Raw genomic sequence first — 25,442 nt, forward strand, 5'->3', positions numbered from 1 at the left:
TAAATGGGAAAAAAAAGAAGAAAAAATCGAACTCCTAACTAAAATTTGAATTAACGATACAAGCGTTTTGGAATGTTTTTAAAAGGATATTCTACAGGAATAAAGAGTGCCATCTCTACATAAAGGCTGTCATTATATAACCACCATAGCTATTAGAACGTTAAAAAGTATGATGTTCAAGATATAAAATAACAGCAAAAATAAAAATAGAAACATATATAAAATACCAAACATAAACAATGTGATGCGCAAATACATTAATTTAAGAGTCCTTAATTAAGTTGCCACTTTGCCATTGTTCTAGACGTTTATAATATACTTGCTCGCCAGGCTGCCGATACTTTGCTTGCATCTCGGAAGTTGATAGCTAATCCTTTTTGGCTGGTTTTGGCAGATATGCCAGGCTTCAGCATACCGGAGGTGCTTTTTGTCATGAACTATTTGTATCAAGCTAGCTCGGTCCCATTCAGCTTTGACCTCTTGGGGGTCAGCTAAGATGTACGTCGCCAGCACTGTGCACGGCTGTCCGCTTCTTATGTTTCTCTGGTGTTCTGACTGTATTTTTGTTACATGATTTTACAATGTCATTACAATTTCTGAAAAAGTGTGCTTCTAATTGTAATATTATTATAGAATTTCAATTTAAAAGAAATGATACAAGTGAAATATCCAGCCAAAAGAACCCAAAATACCCAGCCAAAATAACTGAATCATATGAATTATGATTCAGTTATTTTGAAAAATATATCTATGATAATATTAAACTCTACAAAATTTCAAAATACACAGAAATCAAAGAAATTGTTTTTGCATTGAGGGAAAAGTAAATACAATTTGCAAATTGTCTTTACTTTTTCCCAATACAAAAACAACTTCTTACTATAACAACTATTAATTCCTAAAATCTCAGAATTTTCACATTTTACTCGGAAATTATGCAATTAGATTGTATCAAAGAGATTGTATTATTAGAATACAATGACTGAAATCGTTAATGACTATGATGTTGTGTTGTAGCAATTTTATAAAGTTTTTCTGTTACATAATAAAAGGTAGTGATGCTGATGTCAACCCCTTAGGGAACCATTAGTCACAATGATCATTTTACTCTCCCCTTTTAACACTGACCTTCCACTAGACAAGTTGGGTTATCTTTGTTCTTTGTTCATGTAACCAGTTCTATAAGTTTAACTAGTTATATCACAATCTCTGACAAGCTAAACAAATCTAACATAGTAATTTGAAAATTTCTATTTTTATCAAGAAATTATGTTTTAAAACATTAGAAAATTTATCATCAAACGGATTGTGAATTATTATTTTCAATAAAGTTATTTCAAGAGGTAAATCAATTTTTTTAAATATTTAAAACAAAAAAATTAGTAATATTCTAAAATTAATACCTGAATACCCCGATGGACAACGATGTATATCTTCTGTGTTAGCAGCAGCCAAAGACCAATTTATTTTCATGAATTTTTCAGGAGAACATGTAGGAATCTGTCCTTTAACAAACATAATTAATATTATTTAAGGCTATATATGAATTTAAGTTTATTACTGTAATATTTTATAACTTTTTGAAGTAATAAACATTAATTGGCTTAAATTATAAAAAAAATCAACTGTATTGCTGTTATAAAAGATTTAATTTATTAAGTGATAAAGACTAATAAATATAACTGTAAACTAATTATACTTTAATGAAATAAGCACTCAATAAATAGGAATAATAATTTTAATATAAAAATACACTAAGAAATTTATGATTTGAATAATTTTTTTGCACTGTTATTAGATTTTTATTGATTCAAGATATATAAATTAAGGAATATAAAATACACATTTATACAAATAGAAGTAAGATCACTTTAGTAATGAAAATATTGGTGAGAACAAATGGTAAATTTGGATTATGATATTAAAATACCGTATTATGTGAGGATAAGAATTTTTAAAACTGATAAAGAGAAGCTTGGAATATCCTGTTTAAACATCTCAAAGCCCAATGTTATTAATCTAAGTCAAACGATTGCCGCAATGGACCAGATTAATAACATCAGACTTTGAGAGGTTTAATGCAGTGATTATTTGGCTTATCCTGTTTTATATTTATATGCAGAAAAATTATAATAGTTGAATAATTAAATATCAAACCTTGCTAAATTTATTGTATTTTATTTATAATTAGCATAAGTAATTTAATGCTTAGAGAATTAAACTACAAATTGTCATCTGTTGAAAACTTTAGTAATTAATAAATTTGAATTTAATTTAATTTAAATGTCCAAAAAATTATTTGCCTGAAGAGAAATGTAAACAATTTTAACAGATAAGGGTCTAACAAATTATACAATCTAGACTCTAGATATAAACTGACCAAGATATATATTAATTTTAGAATATAATCAAAGTAGTTATTTAATATTATGCTGGTGAATACATCTGATTGTTCACTAAATGGCAATTTCTGGCTATAACTATTCTTGCCATGATATAGGCTGGGAAGCTCAAAATCCTTTGTTACTTGAAATTAATATATTTCTTGTGCTCTAATTTTAACAACTTTTTTTATTTAGATAGAGTTAGATAGCCTAATAAACAGGATTTTAACAATTTGGAGGTCTTATCACACCAAGGCCAACCGAAAACTTTTTTACTTTTGTTTTTCATTTCAGATTTGAGTCTTTGTAAATTTATTATGGATAATTACAAGATTTAACATGAATAAATCTGAATCTGATATGAATATTAGATAGCAAAATATGTACAATATATAACTGTTTGAAATCTGCTTTTAAATCGCTGAAAGCATATTTCAGCAAAGTGAGACTATGGATCACACTGCTGGAATTAGTAATAAAGATTCCAATACATCTTTTCACACATCACTTAATCTCATACTTTGAGAAATTAACTGGTTGCTCCATTTGGCTACTATAACCACAGATTTTTTTTTGTAGTTTCCTAAAAAGGATATGTGTTTATTAAACAATCATGAAAATTCAAATTTCTTGAATGATAATAATTGATATGACTTACCTCATCTAATATCTGGGATATAAGACTATATTAACAATAAATATGTACTACATAAAACTGGATTAATTAAGTCCAATGCACCCAAAACAAACTTTCAACTACAGTTTATAGAAAACCAGAGTATAAACCACTATTCATTCCAATAGAATCTAGAGATCTGTATATATTTAAAACATCAGCCTATAGAGCACTAGTCAAAAGAGCATTCTCGCACTGCATCAAACATCATTGACAGAGAGATTGAACTAAACTACATCGCAAGCATAGAGAAACAACATGGGTATCCTTCCAGCTTTGCCCAAAATCTCATCCATAAATATCAATCTGGGTACGCATCTAAGAAGAACATATCTAAAACCCACAAAGTTGTCAGGTTTAACCTGAGAACAAACCAACTTAGTCTTTTCTACATGAGAAATCCAACTATATTCTCTTTATTACAAAATTGCATTATAGACAACAAATTCAACAAAAAATGGGTCTATATAGGAGCAATGGATCAATCTCTTTACAAGCATATCAAGGAGCCCATTACTCTATCCAAAAGGGCCTTTCCACCACAACATTAGCAACATTTGCATCTGAAAATGATATAAGGGTACTTCTTAATGAAACAAGATTAATACATCCTAGTAGAAACTGGACTTATCTAAAACATCTAGAGATCCTCAAATATACAAGCTAATTAAACAGCCATAAATTACAGGCAAATGACACGGAGATCTATTTTTGAAGTAAGACTATAAATTAAATCTTATTACTTAAGAAAACAATCATTATTTTTTATGTTGGCATTTTTCAACCAAAATGAAATAAATGCTCCATGTGTTTTAAAGTGAAGTTAAAATTTTTACATTAATTTTTGAATGGTTTTAACCTGAAGATAACGATTTAAAAATTGTCAAAAACATTCGTTTTTTTCTTTATTTTTAGTAAGTATAATTTGTGCTGGATATTTCTGATATATTAACATTTGTTGGACTATATTAATTAACTAAAATTATGAAGAGTATCATCACTAAAGTAAGGATATATCAAAATAACAATAGTTATTGTTTATGGAAAATTTTAAGAAATGATATGCAAAAATCTTTCAAAACAATACAGAACAAATTGTTGTCTACAAAATTAGTTTTCATTAAATATTAAATAAGATATAGTAATTAAAAACAAATAAGGACTAATGGATAACCTTGTTTATGTAATGCAATTTCTGTTAACAATTTGGACTGAATAATTGTCCAAATAAGTCCGAAATGCATTTGACAAACCAATAAAAGAAGTTCCTAACCTGAAAGCTGTATATGATAGTCTACCGAACTGAAAATCGGATTAAAGAGACACATTCACGACTTAATTCATATTCTTTAATCATTAAATTACTTAATCAGCTTAATTATTATTCAACCAACCATTCGAATTCCTATTATGTAAGCAAAAATTTACTGTTTAATAATGTAACCAAAACTGTATTTATCCATTGTGTTCAATTATTATTTATCTATCCATTAATATGTTTGTATATACTTNAATAAACCTCACTTATAAATTTCATAAAATCACAATTATTAGTTATTATTAAATACAAATGATATATTACGAATAATTGAACAAAATTATGTACAGGGTATCAGGGAAGCTGTATAACTCCACTTTTTGTTTTTGTAAAGGAGATACCAAAACATATTATATGTCAGAATATATATAAGGTATGTTCTGACATATACTCATGTCTAAAACTTGAGGATGGATAATAAAGACGACTGTAGATGAATGCAGGCAAATATGGAAAGAACTGTATTACTTGATGTCTAACACAAGATAACCACAACATACCTGTTACAAACTAAAGCAATAATTTTAAGTCTTTGGTGAAAAAGATATATACAGTAGTTGGACATAGGTGGAAAATGAATGGAAAGTGAGGCAGAGAGCATCTGTCAGTATGCATTTGCTCTCTGCTTTGTTCAAACATCTGAGCAAATTGATGCCAATTGGCTTGATGATTTTTTTCTAGTTATCACTGCTAGCAATTGTGTTTGTCCTTAAGTTTTGGATATGTGTGTATGTTTTGTATCTCCTTTACATGAACAAAAATATGGGGTTAAATGACTTCCCAGACAATCTGTAGAATTCATGTAATGAGTTTTATTATATTAAGTTATATTAAATCTTTGTAAACTCCAAATTTCAAAGCAATTTCTTTTGTAATAATATTAAACAAATCAAGCTTAAAATTAGTAGTTAAAAGTAATACTATTTATTTAATATTTTTGGTGGTATTCCATCCTTATGATTGTACTAAAATAATGTTATATTTATATTAAAAAAACTTCAAACTAACTAAAAATTTATACAGTGTAAATCTTACGACATTTTTTTAATGTAAATATCTCATCATTTTTATGTAGATTCTGAAGTTAGGGCTTCTTTAAAAAAACTTCTTTAAAGTAGTATGATAGTATAATTGGATTTGGAAATGAACTGACTTGATGATTATTCATCCAAAGATGTTTCCAGCTTCTGTGCAGCCATCTCCAGCATTGGGTAATATGAAGAATAGTATTAACAATATTATATAAATTTAATTATATAAAGGAGCCAATTTCATTCAATTTGACGATTTATTAAAGTTTTGTCACTGGAAGTAAAGGTTATTTAGCATTATCAATTTCATTCATTTTGAAAATAAACAGTACTACTTTTGACTTTTAAATTTAAGCCTGATTTGTTTATTTATTATTAAGTCATCAGTTATTTTCTTGTTATATTTTATTTATATACAATCAAAATATATATTTATGAAATTAAAAAACTTTTTTTATTTAATGATACTAAGTTTACATAATTTGGATATCATTTTTGTATTCATTGTATTAAAATACTTCAAAAATTCAAATAGTTTAGTTAAATCATGCTTAAACAGTTGAAATACTTTTATTTATAAAATCAATAATACAATTTTAAAAATATTAATATTGGTTATTTAACATTAACTATATCTACAATTTTATTTGAAACATTAGTTAATTTCCTTACTTACGGACTGCTTCTGGATTAAATTAGGTGAATCCAGTAATATTGAAACAACATCAAGAAACACCTGTAAAAAACATTTTTTAAAATATATACATATTTTTTTTAATCTGAAAGTTTGTATATAAATTTCAGACTAAAATATTATTATATAATAAATTATGTAATTTTTGTTCCAAACTAAATATTATCTTGCTAATAATCTAAATAATTAACAAAACATTATAAATTAAAATTAAAAAAATTTCACTTACTAAAAAGTTTCCTAATATAATTAAAATTTTCAAATATTGTAACACACAGCCAATATTCTTTATTCTTATTCTTTTCTATTAAATTTTATAGTATAATCTTCTTTATAACTGAATTAGTCATAATTTACAAATTAGACTTTACATTAAGATTTGTCAATTTTATTTTCAAAGAACAAAATGTTTCTATGATATCATTTGGCTGTAGTGCTAGAGTTTTGAGATGCTGCTATTTTTCTACATGCAAAATTCCTTTATAAACAGAAAAGACATGAATGTGATTTTTCCATTTGGCAGGATCTGTATTAGAGTTTGTATTTGTCCATTATTTTCCATGTTAAATTTTTCCATGATAAACTTTTTGGATCATATTGTTTTTTTATCATTCTCAAAGCAATAATTCTAAATATAAAATGATAATTATTGTATTTCTTTCATTTCATCATATTACTTTTCACAAAAATTCGATATTGTTAAAATACCAAGTTTTTTTCATCAGATAAGAACAAACTATTTCAAATAAAATATATATGTCAATATTTATTGTGAAATTTCTTTACAGCTGTCCATCTCCACATCACTAAATTACTAAAAATGTCATTGCCTCAACTACTTATATTTTACAGAATTAAATATATTGTGAATTTGAAACTCACCTTTGAATTATTATGTATCTCATAATATAGCTGAAGATTTTTTTGTTGGTAATTTAAAACTTCTTCTAAAAAATCAACAACAGGTTCTCCCTCTGCAACATGATACCTTGTTTTCTTTGAATTTAAGTAACCCTTTAATTCATACAGTAATGATCCTATATCTGTTATTTGATATCCAAGTTTTAAACTATTAAACTATACATAAAAAAAACAAAAGAAAGTTTAAGTTATTAGAAGTTACTTATTATATTGTATTATACATGAAAAAATATCATATTAAGATTGAAATACAGTGGAACCTGGTTAATTTGATGTTGCATTTACTTGAAGTCATTTTCTTCACCCAATTTTTTAGCATAACATGTTAAATCAAACTGGTTAACCTGAATTCCTCAAAATTTTTTAACTTGAAGTCTGAATTTTTTCCCTAACTGATTAAAGTTAACCAGGTTCCACTGTATGTATATTAACTTTTTCATTTAATTATTATCAAACTATTATGCCAAAAGAAAATTTTAGTAAAAAGTATAATTTAAAAAATATTAGTCTAAATTTCTTAAATTTATGACTCAGTATTAAACTTTAATTCTCATAATTAATACACATGATATATCTTTTCATTTAAATATAATGAATAATATTATATTAATAACACATTGTTTCTATCATCCAATATGAATGTTGCATCCATATTTTCAATTTTTATACTTATAAGGATCAAAGTATTAAAAATAAACTATTTATATCAAACTATGATTGATGTGTAATGCTATGAAAATAACAATTAATGTTAATTATTAGTAGTTTAATATGCATAAAATGTTTTTATTACTAACATGATCAGTAGTTGTGATCAGAGTTAGCTCAAGGAATTGCGATTCCTTGAGTATACTTATGTGCTGGTACCATCATACTAATTATGTTATTATTTTTTATTGTAGGTCTTTTAAATTTTTAGTTCATATCCTAGAGTCACTCTTAATTGTAAATTGTACTTATAAAAAAATTGTAGATAGTAATAAATAGTTGCATAAACTTATAGACAATGTAGGAAATACACAGAAAAATAAAACTCTCAATTCATTTTTTGCATACGTTGCAAATCTCTAACTGTTATATCTATTTTGCTAGAAATTTTATAGAAAATTCAGTAAAGTGTTAAAGAATTTTATTTTATTTTATTTTAATATGATTTAAAATGTATATCATACTAATTCTTGCATGCATTTTACTTTGAAAATTTAAAATATCATCCTCTTACCTTTTTTCTAATTTCTAAAAACTCTTTAGAAAGGCATTCTGAAAAATTTGGTTTATCCCAAAAAGCTCCACTTTCTTTTTTCAAGACACATTGCCTTTTAACATTACCTAAAATAAAATTATGAAAATCAGTTTTTATGTAAAGGTTTAAAAAAGTATATATATATATATATTTAATATCTTTACAGTAATATATTTCTATTTTTTTTAATCTGCTAAATCTGCTTAAGAAATTAAAGTTTATTATATTAAAATGTAATTTTTTATGCATTTAATGAATCTGATTTCTGTACTTTTACACATTATTGAATCCAGCACTTTAAATATAATTATCTCATTTTTTAAATATTTTACTTCATTTTTTTTAAGTTGAAGTGAAATATTGTAATCTTAATTGCTTCTCAATGTGACTATGATAATGATAAAGTTATGATTTTAATGTGATTATTCATTTCAAAATATTTTCTAAAAATAGCATTGATATCAAATTCCATATTGAATAATCAAACATTCTAGTATATATCCTATAATCAAAACAATCTAATATTAACTTAGATTTGCTCTTTCTTTCTTTTTGATGTAACAGAATACAAAAATTATGCTCAACACCATTTTTCTTCAACCAAAATAATCTTTTTTGTATTTTAACCATCATTTAGTTTATAGATATATGGTTCAAGACTATTTTATTTTACCTATCATATGTTAATCCTATGCACTAATATCAAAATGCCCATAAAGTTTTTGACTTAATATATGATTTTATCTGTAGTGTTAATAAAGATAAGAAGTAGTGGAATTTATGAATTTTATTGAAAAGAATCATAAAAAATATTCAGGATAATTAATTTTGAATTTTAACAAGATGGCTTTTCATTTGTCAAGTGCTTCAAACATACAGTTTTGATTTCTGAGATAATAGTTTAAACTGGATTTATTTTGTGTTATTTATGATTGTACATTTAGTTTTATGTCTCACTTAGCAAGTTATTTTTTTACAGAAAAAGTGTTTGAAATAAGAACTGGCATACATTATTAAAGGAAATAAATTTTATTAACAATTTTATTATTGTTTTATTTATTTGTCAAAACTGTATCTTCTTCTTGTTTTGTTTGGTTCAATGTCACGACTTGATGAATTTATTGACATGTATCTATATAAATTAAAAGTTGATGATGAAATTAGTTGCCAAGCATCAATAAATTCACCAAGTCATGACATTGAACCAAACAATTTTATTATTATAGTAGAGAGTCGTTTATCCGAATCAATTGGGGACTGGGGTTGTTCGGATAACCGATTATGTACAAAAAAATATATTAACCTATCCCATGTTGAAATTTTTCTCCGTTGCACATTGCTTCACATTGAATTTTCGTTGATGTTAAGCCTAACGTAAATTTTTATAATAATAATTGTGGCTATTGTATCATTAAAAAATCATCAAACAAAATAAATATATTGAAAAATGTGAGATCTGCGATTTTTACGTAGTTGTCGGAAAGGAATTGTAAACAACTCCGATAGAAAAAACACTCCTGGTGAAAATTATATTGGAGGTCACCATTTGTTTTCACAATTAAGTGGGAAAGTTGACACTTGGGTGATCGGAATGCACCATTAATGTCAACAGCAGTCAATCAGGTGGCTCCTTTCCCACAAAGACAGTATAAAAGCTCAAACCCCTGGAAGCTCAGGACGATCCAAAGGAAGTTATACTCGTTAATGTGTGCATCTTATCTCCATACACCAGACGCCAATGAATGAAAGGAGAAGACATCGACATATGGCAGACCATAACTTCGAACTTCCATACTTATCACCATACTACAGTTCCTGTGCCAACTACAATTCCTATGACCCATTCAACGCACGCATATCATTCATTTCCTCATAGAGGTATTTGTATTTTAGAGCTTTGTGAACTCTCTCTCTCGAAATAGCCATTAGAGCTGTTAAGAGCAGCCCTTGTATAGTTAATTCATATTTAACCGCATTTAAACTTTAATATTATTATCGCCTCATGTAACCTAGCTTATTTATCCAATAAATGCTTTGTTATTTTTGTTAAGCCTGTCTATCATTGTTCTAAGGACGCCTGCTGGCTTACCGACGCACTCCCCACTCACATTTTTCCTCCTAAGCCATCCGACAATCCAAGTCTAGGTTTCACCAACCTGTTGCAGTGTAAATGGTCATTAGGGATTGTCCCAGTGGCCCCCTGCTAGTCGCACAAAAATATAAAAACAAAAAAAATTATACTTTAGAAGTTAATCTAGTATGAAAAATGTTTGATTCAGCACAAAACACAGTTCTCAGAAAAACACCACACAAAAGTGCCAATGCTGCCAGCTAAAACACACACACCAACAAAAAATATTGGAGTAACCCAGATATAGCCAAAGGTTGCAGCACCATAGCACTAGCAGAAATTTAAATTTGCCAACTGGAATGCTTTTGGTTAACCAACGTTTCAGTTGACCGGCTTTTGGATAAACAACGCTCTACTGTATAACTAAACACACTCAAGAAAACCTTTTAAATATGCAGCAGTATTTATTACATTCTAACGTTTTTGATCATATTTAATGACCTTTATCAAGAATAAATGGGAAAAAAAAGAAGAAAAAATCGAACTCCTAACTAAAATTTGAATTAACGATACAAGCGTTTTGGAATGTTTTTAAAAGGATATTCTACAGGAATAAAGAGTGCCATCTCTACATAAAGGCTGTCATTATATAACCACCATAGCTATTAGAACGTTAAAAAGTATGATGTTCAAGATATAAAATAACAGCAAAAATAAAAATAGAAACATATATAAAATACCAAACATAAACAATGTGATGCGCAAATACATTAATTTAAGAGTCCTTAATTAAGTTGCCACTTTGCCATTGTTCTAGACGTTTATAATATACTTGCTCGCCAGGCTGCCGATACTTTGCTTGCATCTCGGAAGTTGATAGCTAATCCTTTTTGGCTGGTTTTGGCAGATATGCCAGGCTTCAGCATACCGGAGGTGCTTTTTGTCATGAACTATTTGTATCAAGCTAGCTCGGTCCCATTCAGCTTTGACCTCTTGGGGGTCAGCTAAGATGTACGTCGCCAGCACTGTGCACGGCTGTCCACTTCTTATGTTTCTCTGGTGTTCTGACTGTATTTTTGTTACATGATTTTACAATGTCATTACAATTTCTGAAAAAGTGTGCTTCTAATTGTAATATTATTATAGATTTTCAATTTAAAAGAAATGATACAAGTGAAATATCCAGCCAAAAGAACCCTAAGTGAAATATCCAGCCAAAAGAACCCAAAATACCCAGCCAAAATAACTGAATCATATGAATTATGATTCAGTTATTTTGAAAAATATATCTATGATAATATTAAACTCTACAAAATTTCAAAATACACAGAAATCAAAGAAATTGTTTTTGCATTGAGGGAAAAGTAAATACAATTTGCAAATTGTCTTTACTTTTTCCCAATACAAAAACAACTTCTTACTATAACAACTATTAATTCCTAAAATCTCAGAATTTTCACATTTTACTCGGAAATTATGCAATTAGATTGTATCAAAGAGATTGTATTATTAGAATACAATGACTGAAATCGTTAATGACTATGATGTTGTGTTGTAGCAATTTTATAAAGTTTTTCTGTTACATAATAAAAGGTAGTGATGCTGATGTCAACCCCTTAGGGAACCATTAGTCACAATGATCATTTTACTCTCCCCTTTTAACACTGACCTTCCACTAGACAAGTTGGGTTATCTTTGTTCTTTGTTCATGTAACCAGTTCTATAAGTTTAACTAGTTATATCACAATCTCTGACAAGCTAAACAAATCTAACATAGTAATTTGAAAATTTCTATTTTTATCAAGAAATTATGTTTTAAAACATTAGAAAATTTATCATCAAACGGATTGTGAATTATTATTTTCAATAAAGTTATTTCAAGAGGTAAATCAATTTTTTTAAATATTTAAAACAAAAAAATTAGTAATATTCTAAAATTAATACCTGAATACCCCGATGGACAACGATGTATATCTTCTGTGTTAGCAGCAGCCAAAGACCAATTTATTTTCATGAATTTTTCAGGAGAACATGTAGGAATCTGTCCTTTAACAAACATAATTAATATTATTTAAGGCTATATATGAATTTAAGTTTATTACTGTAATATTTTATAACTTTTTGAAGTAATAAACATTAATTGGCTTAAATTATAAAAAAAATCAACTGTATTGCTGTTATAAAAGATTTAATTTATTAAGTGATAAAGACTAATAAATATAACTGTAAACTAATTATACTTTAATGAAATAAGCACTCAATAAATAGGAATAATAATTTTAATATAAAAATACACTAAGAAATTTATGATTTGAATAATTTTTTTGCACTGTTATTAGATTTTTATTGATTCAAGATATATAAATTAAGGAATATAAAATACACATTTATACAAATAGAAGTAAGATCACTTTAGTAATGAAAATATTGGTGAGAACAAATGGTAAATTTGGATTATGATATTAAAATACCGTATTATGTGAGGATAAGAATTTTTAAAACTGATAAAGAGAAGCTTGGAATATCCTGTTTAAACATCTCAAAGCCCAATGTTATTAATCTAAGTCAAACGATTGCCGCAATGGACCAGATTAATAACATCAGACTTTGAGAGGTTTAATGCAGTGATTATTTGGCTTATCCTGTTTTATATTTATATGCAGAAAAATTATAATAGTTGAATAATTAAATATCAAACCTTGCTAAATTTATTGTATTTTATTTATAATTAGCATAAGTAATTTAATGCTTAGAGAATTAAACTACAAATTGTCATCTGTTGAAAACTTTAGTAATTAATAAATTTGAATTTAATTTAATTTAAATGTCCAAAAAATTATTTGCCTGAAGAGAAATGTAAACAATTTTAACAGATAAGGGTCTAACAAATTATACAATCTAGACTCTAGATATAAACTGACCAAGATATATATTAATTTTAGAATATAATCAAAGTAGTTATTTAATATTATGCTGGTGAATACATCTGATTGTTCACTAAATGGCAATTTCTGGCTATAACTATTCTTGCCATGATATAGGCTGGGAAGCTCAAAATCCTTTGTTACTTGAAATTAATATATTTCTTGTGCTCTAATTTTAACAACTTTTTTTATTTAGATAGAGTTAGATAGCCTAATAAACAGGATTTTAACAATTTGGAGGTCTTATCACACCAAGGCCAACCGAAAACTTTTTTACTTTTGTTTTTCATTTCAGATTTGAGTCTTTGTAAATTTATTATGGATAATTACAAGATTTAACATGAATAAATCTGAATCTGATATGAATATTAGATAGCAAAATATGTACAATATATAACTGTTTGAAATCTGCTTTTAAATCGCTGAAAGCATATTTCAGCAAAGTGAGACTATGGATCACACTGCTGGAATTAGTAATAAAGATTCCAATACATCTTTTCACACATCACTTAATCTCATACTTTGAGAAATTAACTGGTTGCTCCATTTGGCTACTATAACCACAGATTTTTTTTTGTAGTTTCCTAAAAAGGATATGTGTTTATTAAACAATCATGAAAATTCAAATTTCTTGAATGATAATAATTGATATGACTTACCTCATCTAATATCTGGGATATAAGACTATATTAACAATAAATATGTACTACATAAAACTGGATTAATTAAGTCCAATGCACCCAAAACAAACTTTCAACTACAGTTTATAGAAAACCAGAGTATAAACCACTATTCATTCCAATAGAATCTAGAGATCTGTATATATTTAAAACATCAGCCTATAGAGCACTAGTCAAAAGAGCATTCTCGCACTGCATCAAACATCATTGACAGAGAGATTGAACTAAACTACATCGCAAGCATAGAGAAACAACATGGGTATCCTTCCAGCTTTGCCCAAAATCTCATCCATAAATATCAATCTGGGTACGCATCTAAGAAGAACATATCTAAAACCCACAAAGTTGTCAGGTTTAACCTGAGAACAAACCAACTTAGTCTTTTCTACATGAGAAATCCAACTATATTCTCTTTATTACAAAATTGCATTATAGACAACAAATTCAACAAAAAATGGGTCTATATAGGAGCAATGGATCAATCTCTTTACAAGCATATCAAGGAGCCCATTACTCTATCCAAAAGGGCCTTTCCACCACAACATTAGCAACATTTGCATCTGAAAATGATATAAGGGTACTTCTTAATGAAACAAGATTAATACATCCTAGTAGAAACTGGACTTATCTAAAACATCTAGAGATCCTCAAATATACAAGCTAATTAAACAGCCATAAATTACAGGCAAATGACACGGAGATCTATTTTTGAAGTAAGACTATAAATTAAATCTTATTACTTAAGAAAACAATCATTATTTTTTATGTTGGCATTTTTCAACCAAAATGAAATAAATGCTCCATGTGTTTTAAAGTGAAGTTAAAATTTTTACATTAATTTTTGAATGGTTTTAACCTGAAGATAACGATTTAAAAATTGTCAAAAACATTCGTTTTTTTCTTTATTTTTAGTAAGTATAATTTGTGCTGGATATTTCTGATATATTAACATTTGTTGGACTATATTAATTAACTAAAATTATGAAGAGTATCATCACTAAAGTAAGGATATATCAAAATAACAATAGTTATTGTTTATGGAAAATTTTAAGAAATGATATGCAAAAATCTTTCAAAACAATACAGAACAAATTGTTGTCTACAAAATTAGTTTTCATTAAATATTAAATAAGATATAGTAATTAAAAACAAATAAGGACTAATGGATAACCTTGTTTATGTAATGCAATTTCTGTTAACAATTTGGACTGAATAATTGTCCAAATAAGTCCGAAATGCATTTGACAAACCAATAAAAGAAGTTCCTAACCTGAAAGCTGTATATGATAGTCTACCGAACTGAAAATCGGATTAAAGAGACACATTCACGACTTAATTCATATTCTTTAATCATTAAATTACTTAATCAGCTTAATTATAACTTAATAAAAAGCAATCTAACAAAATGTAGCATTTACTAGATTATATATTTATATTAAATATATAATCTAGTAAATATTATTAAATAATATTGAATTATTAGTAATAATAAAATTTTAGTAAATAATATTAAATAAAGTGTATCCAAATATAACAAATATCTTAAAAAATGCTTTGAAAAGAAATTAAAAAGATTAAAGTAATATTTCAGTAATTAAGAAAGTTGATTTTAAAGAAAGTGATTAATATTCATCTGATAAATTTTATTAAGATAAAAAAAAAGAAAAATTTCATATTTAAAGCATCCAAATCTGAAAATATTATATAATTGAATATCATATTTTGAATATAGAATTTTATAAATATTTGATGTAATAGATTTATAGAACTTTTTATAATTTTATTTTATAACTATTTATTCACAAATTCAGATTAATTAATAATAATTTGTATATAAATAAATATAGGCCTATTAAGTGATAATGAGATAAAATGTTATGTAATAGGACGGAGGATACTTTAACATATGTATTTCATATTAAATCAAGTGACCATATATCTTGTATTGTATGAAATAGTTCTGTATTTTGACCTTGTGTCATGTTGTCCTTAATAGTTACTGCCAAAACACCAAAATGTCTTGTATTTTGAAGAATTCCAGGGAATTCTCTCTATAATCCCAATTCTTTTAAGAGTGTGCATATTAGCAAGTAAACAATTGCTGCTGCTGTTCATTAGATGTTACTTTTATTGATATAGAAGTGAAGTGAGGCTGTATGTAACATTTTTGGCATCCTCATTCTTCTAATTGGCAACAAGCACTTTGCTACATAATCAGGCAAATAAAAGTACCAGTACCATATATTGCTGTATATGAGACTTGCTGGAATAAATAATAATATAAATAATTATCATTAATATCACAAAATATACCTTCAATACAGATGCATGATTTTACAAATTTTGCTGGAAAACAAATCATTGCTGTGAAAGATACATTCATTTGAAAAGTACAGTACACAGCCTAGAGTATTGAAAATCCTACAGCATTTGTGTATATTATAGTAATAAAAATAAAAGTTGCATGGTTTTTGAAATTTGCTTTTTACTATCAAATTGTAGTCTTTTTATTTTAACTATGACATATGCAAATACTCTGAGAAAGAAGGCACTGGGTTCCCTGTACATGAAATCCTTGTTAATTCAAACTCGGATAGTTCAAAATCCTGTTAGTTTATAATTTTACTATTTGCCACGGTCAAAGATATAGAAATTTACATGTTAAGGAATTTGGTTAGTTCAAAATATGGTTACTTCAAAAATTCTGTCTGAACTGATATGCATATGTTAACTTATTCATTTAGATCAAAGTGCTTCCATACTATAAGAGAACAATAGTCCTAGAACAACTCTAATCTGGTCAATATGGCTTTGCTTTTACAGTAACATATTTATGGATGTCACCTTATCCATGAATTATCCTTTTTACTATTATCTCATAAAATATGGCTGGGTTTCAGGATTGAAAGATTGGGCTACAACTAGCATATAGAGATATTTGTAGGGCTCTAGGCTAATACAATTTGGGTGACTTACTTACTTTTGTGTCACTTTGAAAATAATTTGGGCTACATTTTGAGGAGTTCTGTTTTCCTTTTTATAAAACCTATCTCATAACCCGTGGGGTTCTCACCAGACACATTCTGTTCACCTGCAGTTTATTTCTATTATTATTAATTAATGAAATTAGCATTTTGTATACATAACTGTATTCCATTTGCTTAATAAATTACATCAGTTACATGGCATTTGGCATATTATACAGAAATATGTAAATCTTGGATAATTTGAATTCAATAATTCAAAGTCACAATTATTTCATCTTTTGAATTTCAAACTAATGAGGATTTCGTGTATTGACTAAACCAAAATCTGGTCAGTTTATATTAAAATACTATATTATAATATACTGAATATAACTATTAAAAATAGAAGAACTATATCTTCTGAAAATAGTGCTACTTTATTTTGAAATAACACATTCTGTGTTATTTTAGCTTACTGAGTTTTCAATTAGTTAATAAAATTAAACATTGTATTAAGTTTAAATTTTAGATTACTTCTAAGGTTAATATAACATACTTACTATCAGAAGTAAGAACAGTAATGACACTATCTTTACGTATTGCTCCTGCACTACTAGTAATAATACAAGTATATACAGTAGAAGTTATAATAGATTGTAAAATTATACGACTGCCAGTTGGAAAAAGATCTTCAATTAATTCTGGTTCTGAAGATGGATTTAATATTTTGCCATTCTTTAACCAGTTATAACCAAAATTTCCATATACACTTTCTTCTGACAAGCAAGTTATAATTACATTTTCCCCTTCTTTTACTGTTGCTGTTAGAGGATGAATTTTTGGTTTAGGAGTTGAAGTAACAGTTACAGTAATATTTTGATTTTGTATGATTCCCCAATCAATAACTTCACATGTAAATACACCTAGAAACAATAAAAATAGAAATATTTTCTTGTTTACTAAAATCATTATTTTAATTACTATTAATTAAAAGTTTAAGTTCACATAAGCATATATTCATATATTATAGTTTAAATAATTAAAACAATATAATAAAAAAGTAACAAAATTAATTTAAAATATTAATTAAGCTGTTATCTATTCACTATTAAAAATTTAAATTATATTATATCTGTATGTGATCTATTATTAGTAAATGTAAAACCTTCTCTAAAGCAATCAGTGAATGTGAAACAAACTGTTTATTTTTAAAATAATAAATCCACATTCACTAATGATTGTATACTCTTTCTAATGTATTTGTTTGCTATGAGATGAGGTTGTGAAAAGTAAAGTTAAAAGAAGACAAAAGAAATCTTTTAATTAACGTTTTTATTTATTGCAGCAAGTGAAAGAGTTGTGACATTTAGAAGTATATAAAGTGCCATTCTTCTTACATTTACACTTCATAATCTGGCATTTCAAAGTGCAAGAATATTTTAAAAAAAGCCTTATCCTGTACAGCAAGATTAGATAGATGCAATTGTCCTTAAAATAACAGTTTTATCTGAAGAAATTCACATTCAGCAATCAATTTTTCAGGGCAAGCCAAGAATTAAGAACTTGAGAACACTGTAGTACAGTTCACTTGTTATTTTAGTGAAGGTATACAGTAAAGCCACTGACCATCTGCTTTCACTGTAAGATACACACCATTAGCACTGGATGGTCAAATAAAAATAGAACTTGTAAGAAATAGCTTGAGACACTTGGCAACCTTTCAGCTAACCATGTTCACTGAATCACTGGCTGAAGGAGTCACAACTCTGACATGAAAGTTCTATTTTTATTTATTCACTATGTACAAACAGCTTGTTTAGATTTAGTTTAATATTCAATATTGAAATATTCACACATTTGAAACTTTTTCATCTGGAATATCATTATGTAGTAGTACTTTGTCATCAGGATTGATTTCCTGTGGGGGCAGAGATGGAGCAGAACATTTATTTAGTGGAGAAAGGGTTGTGTGCACATTTTATTATCAAGCAAACTAATTTTTACAATTTAGCAATCAATTTTCAGCCAGATACATAAGCAGATAAAAGTTTAGTAAAAATTACAATTATTTGGCAAACAATCAATTTGTAAAGAAACCATCCAATAATGATATACAGTAAAGATAGACTTGAATAAATTATTTCAGAGAGGGCAGACAGATGGACGAAGAGATTTTAGAGTGGGTTAGGGCCAATCGTTACTCCACCCTACCACCATTTATGTCTGTCATACTTCTGAATTAGTTTGTTATATCATAATATTACAATCTAAAACTAAGTTTGTCTGCTAATTTTAGATTCTAACATCAATTTTTCAGATAAGAGTATTAGAATTATGGGAAATTTAGCAAAATAATATTTGTGCACTTGTGCTATAAAATCAAGTAGAACTTATATATCTAAGAACAAAAATTCTCTCCATTGTTCTCTCATTGTCACCTGGTGACAATTCGAAACCTAATGAAGGGCGCGGGAGAGGTCAACGTTGCGACTGAATATGATTCCTCTCTCTCGTCGTGTTTTCCTTGAATTTATCTGTTTCCATTGTTTAACTAATTTACCAAAAAAAAAAAAAAACAATTGCATTGTTCAATCGAGACACCTAATCAGTTTCCTTAGCGCCTGAAAAGGAGCTCTTTATTTTCGATCGACACCCCTCGTTCGGACCTCTCAATCGACCCCTGTTCGGGTCCTCACATTAATATTTCTTATACCATAAAATTTTCTTAAAATTTTTATTTAAAGAAATTCAAAAAACAAAAATTATTTTTTGGGCTTTCTCTATGTAATAAAATATTTTATAGAAATCTATATATATACATACATACATACATACATACAAATCATATATATAAATTCAATTTTTAAATTGTTTTAAAATCTATTTTTATCTTACTTTCAATAAACTATCACTCAATCCATAACAAAAGCATTTAAATGTAGTTTATTCAATATAGTTTGTTCAACACTTCAATCTATTTTAAATCTTATTTTCATAACTTGAAGATATATTATTCAAGTTTTTTCTTTCTTTTTTTTTCATAAAGATCCTTTTAGAATAATGGAAACATAAATTTTGTTTGTATTATTATTATGTATTTGATGTATGGGAATTTTGTGACAGCTTTTATTCATGTAAGTTTAAAAATTGTAAATTCTTTCTGAATTTGAAAATAAAAATACTTATTGAAATGTCAAATTCCACATTAAAAAATGTATAGCATCTGCATTATCTTGTGTTAAAATTGCAGTGTTTCCTGTAGATCAAAATCCATGGAGTATCAAAAAAAAAGTATTGTGACAAGGACTCAATCACTGACCAATAACATATGCACATAATCAACAAACAAAAATCTTTATTCTAACAGCATGATAACACAGTGGGATAATTACAACAACTTGATTTGCACAATATATCTAATTCACAACTTAAACTTAACAGATTTACAAGACTATATACACACTTCCATTTCCTCATTTACAGTTAACGTATATACATGGTAGCCCTTAGCGGTCCACAATAATATACTGTATTAGTTGTAAATGTGACACAGACACATGCATTCAAAACACCAATATCACAAAACTAATAGTTCTTGCAACCTCAATGTAATTCAATGCACAAGATGTATATCCTTCATTGCAATTCCTTAATTTCGGTTCGATGGAAATGGATTGTACTACTCAAATTGAAGTTAGTCCTTTTGTCTAGATCAGGGATGTCCCAAGGCAAGTTCCAATGAGAAACAATAAACGTGTAAACGAAACCGAAAATTTTTAAATTTTTATTTATTTATTTATTTCAACGGCATTAACTCAAAAAAAAAGTTTCATAAAGCCATAAACCTTTATTCATATTTTATTTTTGAGTGGAAAGGAAATATTTTCAAATACTTGGAGATGTGTGAATAAGAAAGAATTACTAAATAAAGCTGGAGTTGTGACTCAAAGAATTATAGACCCAAATTTGGGGAAAGGAGGGAAAGGGGAGAAAGGACAAAAGATAAAAAGTAGTGAGAAAGGTTAAATATATCTTCTGTTATGCAAATATTGACCCATAATTTTCCAACCTTCCTCACTTCTTTATCTTTTGTCCCTTTCTCTCCATTCCCCGCATTTGGGTTTATAATCCTTTAAGTCACAACTCCAGCTTTATTTAGTATTCTTCCAGCGTAGCAAGATTTGGCTACATTGTACCAAATATGGCTACTTTTTTGTAGTTTGACGTAAAAAATATCATTTGGCATTTTGGCTATATTTTGAGCTACATATTATTTATAAATATATTAGCTGAATAAAAAATGCACTTTAAAATGGTGCTTCATTGCTTTTTATTAATTAGAGACCCAAATAAAACAAATATTTGTGTTTTTCAAATAAATTTTCGTTTGTCTCCTTTATAATAAATGAATTTATCTATTTCTAAGTAAAAATTGAAAGTGTCTGTAAAAGTAATTTTTTAAAATATCCTTTTTTGTGAGTTTTAATACTTATTATTATAATCTAGACATGTTAATCCTTAAATATACTTTTCCTTTTGTATATTGGGCCACAAGTATATATTATATATACTTGTGGCCCAAAACTCCTTGACTTCTTCCAATGTGGCCCAGAGAAACAAAAAGATTGGACACCTCTGGTCTAGATTATCATCTCCCGATTCAGCTTGGAGGTTCTTGCTGACTTCTCACATGGCTAGCATCCCTGAAGAATCCAAAAAGCAAGAGAGCACAAATTCACAGTATAAGCAACTTATACTATGACAAATTGTGAATATTCACTAATTTATACTTTCTGCTCTCTCGAAGTCAGCTTCTCTGATGTGTCACATCCCTGGACCAATCAGAAAGCTTCTGATTGTTCCGTGGCAGCTAAGAGGTGACACTAGGACAAACAAGGGAAAGTGCATGTGCCACCATACAATACAGGAAACACAATACAGAAAAAAACGTAACATTAAAGATATATGAAAAAAAATTAATAATAATAGAACATAGTCAATAGCGCTACAAAATAATTTCACTAATTATATTATAAAAATTATATTAAATGGGATTTATATATTCATAAACTAAATATTAAAAGCAATTCTAATGTAACCATTCTGAGAATAGGCCATTCATTATACTACATTATACTAATTTAATTACAAAATTATCAACATCACATTCTTTCTTTCAGTAAACATAGATTAGAATCTATACTAAAATTTTTTTGTATTCATTAACTCAAATATAGATTTTAAATTAGCTTGCCTTAATTTTATATTGGGTGAAGTTATCCCTTCATTTCTTCTACCTTCCCACTGTCCTATCTCTCTTGTCATTTCCTTAGTATTATGTTAGGTTTTAGTTACGCAGTTATAGAAGATTAATTGTTATGTGCCTGGAGATTTTTACTATCGTGTTTTGTTGTGAAACAAAAGGTTTTCTGTTTAGTACACCTTGTACTGTAAAAATTTCTTACAAACTAGTTAGGATTCCTTATAAAACCGAACTTGTTCGTAGAGAAATAAAGGAAAGTGTATATTCTAGTAGTTGTTGCAAGTTCCTTTCTGTACGTTTCATCTGTGGATCATACTGTCTCACCTATATGAACACCACAGTGTCATCATTTCCTAACAGAGAACTGAGATTTGTTGCTAAAAATGACACAATGCCAGTCCATAGCAGTCCATGCTTCTCTGTCATGGTACAATTGCAAACAAAGCGGACAATGTTGTCATGCTAATGGTAGGACTCGTATTGGTCATTGTTCATGTAAATTTGTCTCTGCTAGATGCAATGGTAAAGAAAAAGAGAGAATTTTGTAACAAGGCTTTTACCTATCTTTGAATGATTTACCAAGGTGCCATTGTGGCTGTTAGCAGTGGCAGATCCAGAAGAACCCAAAGGGAGATTAACTCAAAAATGAAAAATATTTGTTTAATTACAAGTACCTTTTATTAACGTGTACAAGATGATTGTATTGCAGATTGTCTTATAAACCACATTTGCCATCTTAAATGTTTTTAAAAATAATGTTTTGAAGTTCAAACAAAAAAATTGGAAGGCTTAAGCCCCTGCTGAGATCTGTTTCTGCTGTTAGTGCTTATCTCACATTGAAACTATTATCTCTCTTGATAATCTGTCTGGGCATCTAGACCCCATCCCCTGTATAGGTGTCCTGATATATTCACCACTTCCAAAACCTGCTCACAGTCTGGTCAGAATGGTCCAGAAGACATACAATTTGGCAAAATGGCCATCCTGCTATCCTTAATCCAATGATTCAGCTTTTCTCAAACTGCATCAGCTGTGCAAAATTTTTTGACTGCATTGTACAGGCATTTCTTGCATTAGACGACCTCCAAACAACAGGTACTACATTACAAACTCTGAATACAATGAATTTTTGCAAGCCTTTTCATAGGATATTAGGGTAGCAATTATAAGGCACTCAGGTGACATTAACTGGCTTTCAATTGGCCTACAATTGTAATTATTTGTAAACCTGTCTGGGACATAGCTGTATGTTGAGTTTTTCAGTTATTGGACAATTCTACCTGGGTGGATACAAAACACAAAGAATATAACCAAAGACCATGCCTTTACTGTAACCATGCTCAACTGCAATTTTTTCTATGTGACGGAGCTCTAAAGGAGTGTCGTGCTCGTTAGTGTGGTTAGTGAAGGCCTGTATAACAAGCCCGTCTAACGAGTGCGACACCTGTTTAGAGCTCCGTCACATAGAAAAAATTGCCTTTGAGCATGGTTACAGTAAAGGCATGGTCCGCGAATATAACTAAAAAAATTCATAATGTTTGTAACTGCAGAAAGGGAGAAAAACTTTATTTTTATTTGAATACTAATTTTTAATAATGATTGGATAATTAAGTAATTCTCTTTGTGTATATTTTTATAAATATGAGTGTTCTATAAAAATTTACTAGATCATAACTCTTTTAGTATTGTTTTTATACCTTAGATAATGGAAAGATTTTAAATTATGATTAAATTATCAAATTTTCTTCTTCATTTAAAATAAAATACATAAAGAACTCAGTTTAAAGAGACAAATTATAAATTTATATCATTACCAAAACCTATATAAATTACAAAACATTTCACACAAATCAAATTACTTTAGTTATGTTTTGTTTATAACAGTCATCAAGAAAAATTAATTTTAATAATCATTAAATTAAAAGAAAATGAAACAGTCTGAAAAAATTTGGAATTCTTTCAAGAAGTTCTATTACAAATGACAAAACTTATATTTTCTAAGTTGATTACCTTTTCAAATTAATATTATTTGAAAGTTTCATTAGAATATTTTAGGTTTCTTTACAAAAAAGTATAAATGATTTAGCAATTACAAATTTCATCTTGTTCCAAAGATTCTAAATATATATATATATATATATTTATTTTTAAAACAAATTTAAGAAATATACTTAAATGTCACAAACCTGAATCTAATATATCAATTTTATCAAATCCTAGTATTGCTGTATATTGTTGCTTTGAATTTTTAGGTACAAGAGTCATCCAAATATTCCGATACAAAGTATCGACATTAATAGGTCTGTTATCCTTATACCATTTAACCTTAATATCACTTGATCCTTGTATAATACATGCTAAATTAAATTCAGTACCTTCTATTACTGGTATTCTTTCTGAAGCCTCCAAATCTTGAATTTGTAATGCTAATAAAAGTTCAATATAAATTAAATATATTTTAATATAGATGTTTAAAAGTGAAAGCAAAATTATTAAATTACATACGAGGTTCCGATTCAAATCGAAAATAATCATATGCCAAATGAAATTTTTCTATTCTTCCACTTTTATAGGCATCTTCCATTATACGTTTTGCTTCCGCCGAATCTTCTTTTTTTCCAAAAAAATGAAACTGAACTTCTAATCCTGATCTTAATAAATTGAAAAATAATTTAATATTTGAACAAAATTTAAAAAACAGATTTAAAAATTTATAACTTAAACTATTATACTTTTTCTGAGTTTCCTCTAAGAACTAATTAGTCCAAAACAAGGCAAGCATTGTTCTAAACTAATTAGTTCTTTTAGGAAACTCAGTAAATTAAGTGTCTCAATGTGGTTTCAAGATTGACTAATTAAATAACTTATTAATCTATGAATTTTATGATTCATCAATAATTGAAAATATTAATTAAAATTTTTGAAACAATACATAAAAATATATCTGTATGCATTTATGTCTGTATAATATACCTGTATAAAAAATATAATATAATATCTGTAGGTCTATTTATTTAAGCACACTTACAGAAGTTATATGTAGGTGTTACATATAACATCTATAGGTCTACTATGTAGGTATTACATATAATCAGTGTTTTATGCAGGTGTTATTTGAGTAGACCTACAAATGTACGGATGTTGTTATATGTCAGATGTTTTATTAATGAAAACTGAAAGAAAATGACATTTTCTTTCAGTTATTTCCTTTCAATTTTTATTAATAAAATCTGAAAAAAAATATATATATATATCTGCTCACAGTCTGGTC

At 27.6% G+C, this 25,442-nt stretch overlaps 1 protein-coding gene across 1 annotated transcript in view; it reads right to left on the reverse strand.

The window, feature by feature from the left end:
• The window catches only part of LOC111623639, a 165,318-nt gene that overhangs the window by 65,276 nt on the left and 74,600 nt on the right, over window positions 1-25,442 (reverse strand). Inside the window, exons 6-12 of the mRNA XM_023366302.1 lie at window positions 24,677-24,822; window positions 24,358-24,597; window positions 17,469-17,831; window positions 12,283-12,384; window positions 8,247-8,353; window positions 6,986-7,180; window positions 6,086-6,145 (exon numbers count right to left, since the gene is read on the reverse strand). Coding sequence (XP_023222070.1) covers window positions 6,086-6,145; window positions 6,986-7,180; window positions 8,247-8,353; window positions 12,283-12,384; window positions 17,469-17,831; window positions 24,358-24,597; window positions 24,677-24,822 — 1,213 coding nt within the window. The remainder of the gene's footprint in view (window positions 1-6,085; window positions 6,146-6,985; window positions 7,181-8,246; window positions 8,354-12,282; window positions 12,385-17,468; window positions 17,832-24,357; window positions 24,598-24,676; window positions 24,823-25,442) is intronic.

This window comes from Centruroides sculpturatus, unplaced genomic scaffold (genome assembly GCF_000671375.1).
Source record: "Centruroides sculpturatus isolate CEXI.00-Female unplaced genomic scaffold, Cexi_2.0 scaffold436, whole genome shotgun sequence".
In the NCBI taxonomy this organism is placed as follows: domain Eukaryota; kingdom Metazoa; phylum Arthropoda; class Arachnida; order Scorpiones; family Buthidae; genus Centruroides; species Centruroides sculpturatus.